Below are 8396 nucleotides of genomic sequence, written 5' to 3'. Positions count from 1 at the left end.
CGCTTGCGATGTGAACTCCACCCGCGTGCACAAGAATGCAGTCAGCACTCGCTCCCTGCCACTCACTCAGGTCCAACCTTATTCATTGTAGCCATCCTATTCCTGCTGCACTTTTCACAGGTGATGGTCTGATGGATGGCTAGCTAGTGTGCCACCAAGCCGCACGCAAAAAAGTTGGCATCTTTGCACGTCCTCCAAGAGCTAACACTTGGTTACCCACTTTCCCCCAGAAATCAGAATACAATAACACATGCCGGGTGCTCACACATGCGCACAACTTGACAGAGAGGTTTGGTGACATGGGAGAAGTAAAATAATCTGAGTCACAGGAGAACCCAAGTAAGCACCCAACCCAACCAAACCGGCCTGTTTCTCTTCAGAAACTTGACCACACTCCTCCCCAGAACAAGCTCAGACCAACATCTCTCCGAGGCAGAGAACAAACCCACATGATCCGTCAAACACTTGCCTTGCCTCACCTTACCTAGAAGTTAATCAACTCCTCGAACCAAAACTTGAAAACAGAAAGAAAACCAAGAAGAAAATCACAAAAAAAGATGTGGAAAAAGAAGAAGGCTTGGGGTGTGAATCAACTAATTTACTGGATAATACATGGGGGTGTTGTTGTTAGGGCTTGGGCAGCAGCGGCATTTCATTTCATTTTCTTGGAGGGCTATGGACAGTTGGGGTTCTTGCCGGGGCCGCCGTAGTAGAAGTAGGCGCCCCAGTCGCCATTGTTGCCGTTCTGCACGTCGTAGCAGTTGGACTGCTCGGTGAAGGAGCCGATCCCCCGCGGCGCCTTGAGGTTGTTGGACGAGTCCACCACCTGGATGTTCTTGAAGTAGCTCGACTTGCCGAACCCCTCCTCCGGGAAGTGGCCGCTGCCCATCTGGGTGGACGTGTGGCTGCCGTCGGGCTCCGTGTTCACCACCTCGCCGCCCCACTCGATCATCGACGCGCTGTCCGCCAGGTACGAGAAGAGGAACGACGGCCAGTAGCCCAGCACGTAGTCGTTGCCGAACTGCAGCCACCAGTTGCCCTCCTTCGGGTCCTGCATTTTTGCAACCGCAATTTGCGCGCGCATAGTTAGTTATTGGATAGGATCATGATGAGGAGACTGATAGAGATTAGGTGCCTTTTCTGTGCTATATCATCATAGTATCATGCACGAGCAAAAATAAAGCTAATAAGTGCTCGTCCATTATAATGCACTATGAAAAAGGTGGCTCCCTTTCATGAAAATGCTTTGAAACTGCTTTTGAAAATGACCAGGGAATAAGATCTTGTTGCCTATGCAAGTGGCAGATGATCACACAATGGCACATGGCAATGCCGGTGGCAAGTGCTTTTTTTTGTTGTTCAGAAAATGAACATGCAAGTGTTTTGGCTGGCAGAAGAGACATGTTATTTCAAAATTTCGATGCGCAAGGACGTAATTTTTTATAACATGAGAAGCATGAACACAGGTGGAATATTCCTGTTTTTTCAAGTGTAAACTAGCAAGCATCAGCGTGTGTGTGTGTTGGCAGGCATAGATCCAATACTACCACCACTACTTGTGCGAGGACAACTGTGAGAGCGTCCACTGTCCCCAAAGAGGACAGGGCCACGGTGGTTGTGGCCTTGACATAAGCCTCGAGAAAGACCAAGAAACAGGTGGGCATGCACCATGCATGCATGTATGTATAGATTCCTCCGGCCCCATCCACGAATCTGATCGGCATGTGAGGGGCGCTTGTAATTTACCTTCCATACCAAAATGTTGATATCATATTGGGAGCCACCGTAGTTGGAGATAGGGAAGATGCTGGCGCCCATGGCTATCTGGTTGTTTGTCTGGATGAACCCCGAGCAGAGCAGGTTGTAGCACCCTGTTGCCTGATAGGCATCGCTCTACGGTATTCAAAACAGCAATACATAAGTCAGGTACTCATGCCATTCCAAAAGATAGGTATGTGTGTTTTTGAAAAAGGCATGTATGTAGATCTAAGCAATAGGACAAGAGGGGGATTGGAAGGAATGTGATGTTTATCTTACAGTCCAGTAGGTGAATAGTCTGGTGTTGTTGTCTCCATACAAGTCTGGGCTGACCTGAAATTTTGCACAGCACAGGAATGAATCACAGCTTAATCCAGCATCATAAGCAATCTTATTACTTAGCCCCTAAAAACAGTAGCAAGTGCTGCTACTGTATACGGCTCAGAGAGAGAAACATCAGAGAAAATGGAGAATGTAGTCTAGCTTCTACTACCACTACCAAAGTGCAAGGGTCCTTTCAGCAGTGCACATATCATTATTGCAACACAGAAGAAATTATTGAGCGCATGCTGCAAGGAGGAAATGCTCCTCATAATTGAGAGCATGCAAGGAGGAGAAGAACAAGAACAAAATTGGAAGCTGAAGCACAACATTTAATGTAACTTTTTGACTACTGCTAGGCGGTTTTCTTTCCCCCTATATCTCATGTAGCAGTATGCCTCAGCCCTCACTCACCTGCCACCCTGCTTCAATGCTGTTGAGGTCCTGCCCAAAGGAACCCCCCAGGATCCAAAGCTGGGAGAGGCTGAACTCGTTGCCCTGCTGAATGCTTGGCTGCCACACATTGATGGTGGCCTTGGCTCCATAGTACTTATCCCCCTCCACATATGCTATCGCATGCTGATGACAGAGTCAAATGACAGGGTTAAATGAGCCAATGACCACTTGAACAAGCTACGTAGTTACTTGCTGAATCCTGAATGGGGCATGGCTGTACCTGGTGGCCGTTCTCATTGAGCATGGCAGGGTCGACGGACGAGGGGTTCGGGGTGCTGAGGTGCGTCTTCTTGCCATACCTCTTGATGGAGCTGGCCCTGAAGACGTCCTCCTTCTTGGTCCTCCGGATTGGGATGGTGCTCTCTTGGCACCGGCCGTTCTGGTGCCACATTTGGGTGATTGTCTGCGTGCGCTGCTTCTGGGATGCGACCTTGGATTCATCATACAGGCCTTCTGGGCGGTATGCAGGCCTCGTCTGAAAAGCACGGCGCCACTGAGTGTTAGCATCCATCATAACTTGTGGGGGAGAGGCTGTGAAAAAGGGCAGCGGTGGTGCTGGAGAGAGAGGTACCTGGATAGTATGGTTCTTGAGCAAAGGGTGGTCGAAGGCGGGCTGGCTGGAGATGGGCACGCAGTCTATGATGTCCCCGTCCGGGCTCTGTTCATTTCTCAGAATCAGTTCTTTCTTGCAATAATCAATTAATTAAAAACAAGGCATGGTGCTAAATTCAGATTAGAAAATGCAGCATTGGCTTCAGAGTACCATCAATCAGACAACTGCCCCCAAAATTGTGCATTTCGAAGGAACTGAAAGAAGAACACTACTAGTAGTGGGAAAATGCTAGTATGATTTGGCCTAAAAGTGACTGCTGCAGTCAAGTTCTCTCCACTAAAGAAAGGAAAGCGAGCGAGCAAAAGCAGGCGTGGCTCCTTTCAACGTCGAATGAACCCAAGAAGCACGGGCACCCATAAATTCACCCCCGAAAGCAAGCCTTTTCCCTCCGGCGACGGACAGAGAGAGAGAGAGAGATTAAATGCATGGCCCTCGACGGATGCACTTGAGCAAGAAGAAGCAGTCAATCAGCGCTTCCAAAGCAATGCAAGCGCGCGCATGAAGCACATACAAAAGGCATCGCCTTTCTTCGACTTCCATCCATGCCGGATACGCGCCGTCTCTCTTTTCTTTTCATGGATTCATTCATTCATTCACTTGAGCAAGCGTAGCAAAGCAGTAGATTGAAGGCGCGCCGCCGTTCTGGGGAGGAAGGAGAGGAGGGAGACGAGACGAGACTGGAGGGGTGGATGGATGTACCTCAATGCTGGCGAGCGGCGCCTTGTTGAGGCGCTTGAGGTGGTACTGCACCTGCCGCTGCTTCAGCAGCTGCCTCCGCCGCGTCAGCCCCCTGCCGCCGTGCCCCGCCGCCGCTCCCTCGGCGCAGCAGGCCAGGAGGAGAAGCGCCGCCGCCATGACCGCCGGCAGAACGGCGAGGCACCGGCGGCGGCGGGAGGACGAGCGCGCGCGCGGCGCAGCAGCCATGGGCACGGGCCAAGGAGGCGAGCGCTCACGTCACGCGCGCACAGTCGCACCCGCGCGTGCTCTGCTCTGCTCTGGCCGACGGACGGGGCGACGAGAGAGATGGCGCGCTTAAAAATCGGCCCGTTGGTGGCGTCGCTCTCGCTTCGGCAGCCGCGCCCGCTGCTCTCTCTCTCTCTCTCTCTCTCTCTCTCTCGCTGCACAGTGTGGCGCGTACGAGTAGAGTAGGACGGGAGGCGACGGGGGAGAGAGAGAGGGAGAGGGAAGGAGGAGGAGCAGACATGGCGTCGCGTCCTGGCGTTTAAAGCTGGGACGAGAGGAGGCGACGGGACCCGGCCGGGTCAGGCTCGGCGGGCGGGGCCCGGCGTCCAGTGTCTCGCTAGGTCGCACGGTCGCCGGTGGAGCCGAGCCGGCACCGGAAGGGCCGTGGTGTGCGGTGTGTACACGCGCGGGTTCGGTTGCAGGATGTTTGCTTCAATCAAGCGGAACGCCCGTTGGTGCACCGTGCGCGTGGGGAAGGGTACGTACAGTGGTTGATTGACGGGTGCGAGGAGTTTCCATGTACTCCCTCCGTCCGGAAATACTTGTAATCAAAATGAATAAAAGAAGATGTATCTAGATATATTTTAGTTCTAGATACATCCCTTTTTGTCCATTTTAATGCCAAGTATTTTCGGACGGAGGGAGTACGCACTCTGCGCCCGTCCTCGCCTGCTGTTTCTCCTAGGGCACAACCTTTTTTCCTGAGAAGATTAGGGCACAAATTGGATATGTAAATCTCTCTCAAAAGAAAAATTGGATATGTAAATATCTAGGATTTTGTTTTGATACACCCCTTAGAATAGTTTACGGTTTCCAATGCACATTACAGATGAAGATTAGGAAGTATCCGATTCGTCCGTCAAAAAGGATGATATGGTCTTTGTATCAATGTATAAATATATCAATCTATTCAATAAGTTTGATCTTTCCCTGAAAAAAAAATTAAATCGTTTGATCTTTCCCATAAAAAAATTTAAAAACGTTTGGTTTGCAGGTTAATATGACGATAGCCTATTTAAGTAACTTTTATTAAGATCCGTTTCAAACTTTTAAGGAGGGTGTACCAGTCAAAACTGTAATTTGTATGGTACTACCAACTTGGGCTGGGTCCAAAATAGATTTATAGTCCCTCCGTTCCAAATTACTCGTCATAAAAATGAATGTATCTAGAACTAAAATACATCTAGATACATCCATACCTGCGACAAATAATTCGGAACAGAGGGAGTACATGTTAAAAAATTACTCTATTTTTGTACATATAATTGGAAATATTTTAAATTTCATCACAATGTATTCCTCTCGTTTGTTTGGATTGGGATAAGAAAGGCTCTCTAGATAGACTAAGGGTTTCATGCAATGTGGATCGGGATGGTGGGCTGTTTCCTGCAATGTGGACCGGTACTCCGTCACTAAAGAAATATAAGACCTTTTAATTCACTATAAAGTATCTCTGGGTTGCAACAGGTCATAGATTACCGGAATTGATAAAAATACGACCTCAGGTTTTTGGGCTCCTGGCGTGAATGCCTTGTTGCCGTTGGATCGAGCACATGCATCTCAATCGCCAGTGAATCGTTCACGTCCAGGCCGAAGCCGCCCGAACGACTTTTCACCTCGCATGCCCGGGCAAACACCTATTCACCTCCACCCATTTCCCCTACTGCCTTATCCGCTCGCCACCGGATTCCAAGGAGAGGCGGCCGGCGTTGGGCATGCACGGACAAAGGCGAACAACGTCCGGGAGTCGAAGCGATGTGTGGGTGGCGCGCGAGTGCAGTGGAGAGGCTGCGGGAGGACGACGACCGACAACACCAGGCTGCTGCCCTGCGGGAGGGCAGCGTCCGACGGGTACCAGGATGCGGCCCTTGCGGGTGGGAGAGTGCATCCAATGTGCACTGGTAGAAGCCTCGATGTCATCCTTTGCCAACGGGCTCGACGGATGGAGGTCCGGTCGTCGGAGCAACACGGATTGCGCGGGGGCGCGGAGGCGATAGCCATAGCTCCTCTGCGTTGATTTGTTGTCGCGTCGTGGATGAGGCCATCAAAGATCCACCAAGGGAGGCGAAGGTCGAAAATGTGCCTCCGACGCATGTGCCGCTGTTGGTGGCGGAAGCCCCAACACCGGTGGCCATCTGCTTTGTTTTTATCGTCGCGTCAGCGGATGAGGGCGTCGAGGAGCAACTACAGGAGGCAGAGGTCAACGAGGAGTGATAACCCACAAGCATAGGGGATCGCAACAGCTTTCGAGGGTAGAGTATTCAGCCCAAATTTATTGATTCGACACAAGGGGAGCCAAAGAATATTCTCAAGTATTAGCAGCTGAGTTGTCAATTCAACCACACATGGAAACTTAGTATCTACAGCAAAGTGTTTAGTAGCAAAGTAATATGATAGTGGTGATAGCAGTAAAAGTAATATTTTGGTATTTTGTAGTGATTGTAACAGTAGCAATGGAAAAGTAAATAAGTGAGAACCAGTATATGGAAAACTCGTAGGCACCGGATCAGTGATGGATAATTATGCCGGATGCGATTCATCATGTAACAGTCATAACATAGGGAGACACGGAACTAGCTTCAGTTCGTCAATGTAATGTAGGCATGTATTCCGTATATAGTCATACGTGCTTATGGAAAAGAACTTGCATGACATCTTTTGTCCTACCCTCCCGTGGCAGCGGGGTCCTATTGGAAACTAAGGGATATTAAGGCCTCCTTTTAATAGAGAACTGGAACAAAGCATTAGCACATAGTGAATACATGAACTCCTCAAACTATGGTCATCACCGGGAGTGGTCCCGATTATTTTCACTTCGGGGTTGCCGGATCATAACACATAGTAGGTGACTATAGACTTGCAAGATAGGATCAAGAACTCACATATATTCATGAAAACATAATAGGTTCAGATCTGAAATCATGGCACTCGGGCCCTAGTGACAAGCATTAAGCATAGCAAAGTCATAGCAACATCAATCTCAGAACATAAATGGATACTAGGGATCAAACCCTAACAAAACTAACTCGATTACATGATAAATCTCATCCAACCCATCACCGTCCAGCAAGCCTACGATGGAATTACTCACGCATGGCGGTGAGCATCATGAAATTGGTGATGGAGGATGGTTGATGATGACGACGGCGACGAATCCCCCTCTCCGGAGCCCCGAACGAACTCCAGATCAGCCCTCCGAGAGGTTTTAGGGCTTGGCGGCGGCTCCGTATCGTAAAACGCGATGATTTCTTCTATTTGATTTTTTTCTCTCCGAAAGCAAATATATAGAGTTGGAGTTGGCGTCTAAGGGTCAATAGGGGGCCCACGAGGTAGGGGGCGCCCTAGGGGGGGCGCCCCCCACCCTCGTGGAAAGGGTGTGGGCCCCTGGTCTTCATATTTGGCGAGAATTTTTTATTATTTTTTCTAAGACCTCCCGTGGAGTTTCAGGTCATTCCGAGAATATTTGTTTTCTGCACATAAAACAACATCATGGTAATTCTGCTGAAAACAGCGTCAGTCCGGGTTAGTCCCATTCAAATCATACAAGTTAGAGTCTAAAACAAGGGCAAAAGTGTTTGGAAAAGTAGATACGACGGAGACGTATCAACTCCCCCAAGCTTAAAGCCTTGCTTGTCCTCAAGCAATTCAGCTGACAAACTGAAAGAAAAAAAGAAAACTTTTACAAACTCTGTTTGCTCTTGTTGTTGTAACTATGTCAAGCGAGCATTCAAGTTTTCAGCATAGATCATAACTAACCACACTTGCAATAATTCTCAGGTCTCATCATTACTCATATCAATAGCATAATCAACTAGCAACTCATAATAATAAATCTCGGATGACAACACTTTCTCAAAACAATCATAATATGATATAACAAGATGGTATCTCGCTAGCCCTTTCTGAGACCGCAAAACATAAATGCAGAGCACCTTTAAAGATCAAGGACTGACTAGACATTGTAATTCATGGTAAAAGAGATCCAATCATATGTTGGAAATATGCCCTAGAGGCAATAATAAATTAGTTATTATTATATTTCATTGTTCATGATAATCGTTTATTATCCATGCTATAACTGTATTGATAGGAAACTCAGATACATGTGTGGATACATAGACAATACCATGTCCCTAGTAAGCCTCTAGTTGACTAGCTTGTTGATCAATAGATGGTTACGGTTTCCTGACCATGGACATTGGATGTCGTTGGTAACGGGATCACATCATTAGGAGAATGATGTGATGGACAAGACCCAATCCAAAGCCTAGCACAAAGATCGTGT

The 8396-nt window shown here is 48.5% G+C and overlaps 1 protein-coding gene across 1 annotated transcript; it reads right to left on the bottom strand.

The window, feature by feature from the left end:
- Positions 1–251: 251 nt before the first annotated feature.
- Positions 252–4347, bottom strand: LOC119353949. The gene is made up of 7 exons (XM_037620650.1): positions 3848–4347; positions 3107–3193; positions 2756–3010; positions 2494–2658; positions 2038–2091; positions 1747–1893; positions 252–1051 (listed from the first exon to the last, which is right to left on the bottom strand). The coding sequence occupies exons 1-7, from the start codon at positions 4070–4072 to the stop codon at positions 674–676; spliced, it is 1311 nt and encodes a 436-aa protein (XP_037476547.1). The 5' UTR covers positions 4073–4347; the 3' UTR covers positions 252–673.
- Positions 4348–8396: the final 4049 nt, after the last annotated feature.

Source organism: Triticum dicoccoides, chromosome 2A (genome assembly GCF_002162155.2).
Source record: "Triticum dicoccoides isolate Atlit2015 ecotype Zavitan chromosome 2A, WEW_v2.0, whole genome shotgun sequence".
NCBI classification, from domain to species: domain Eukaryota; kingdom Viridiplantae; phylum Streptophyta; class Magnoliopsida; order Poales; family Poaceae; genus Triticum; species Triticum dicoccoides.
The sequence above is the reverse complement of the archived record's forward strand: the minus strand, read 5'-3'. Positions and strand labels throughout refer to the sequence as shown.

Bases quoted from the DNA above. Each gene is read 5' to 3' on its own strand.
- LOC119353949 (XM_037620650.1), bottom strand. From the start codon at position 4,072: ATGGCTGCTGCGCCGCGCGCGCGCTCGTCCTCCCGCCGCCGCCGGTGC. The intron at 3,194-3,847 runs GTACATCCATCC...AGAAATGAACAG, and splicing joins CGCCGCTCGCCAGCATTGAG to AGCCCGGACGGGGACATCAT. The intron at 3,011-3,106 runs GTACCTCTCTCT...CGTGCTTTTCAG, and splicing joins TCAAGAACCATACTATCCAG to ACGAGGCCTGCATACCGCCC.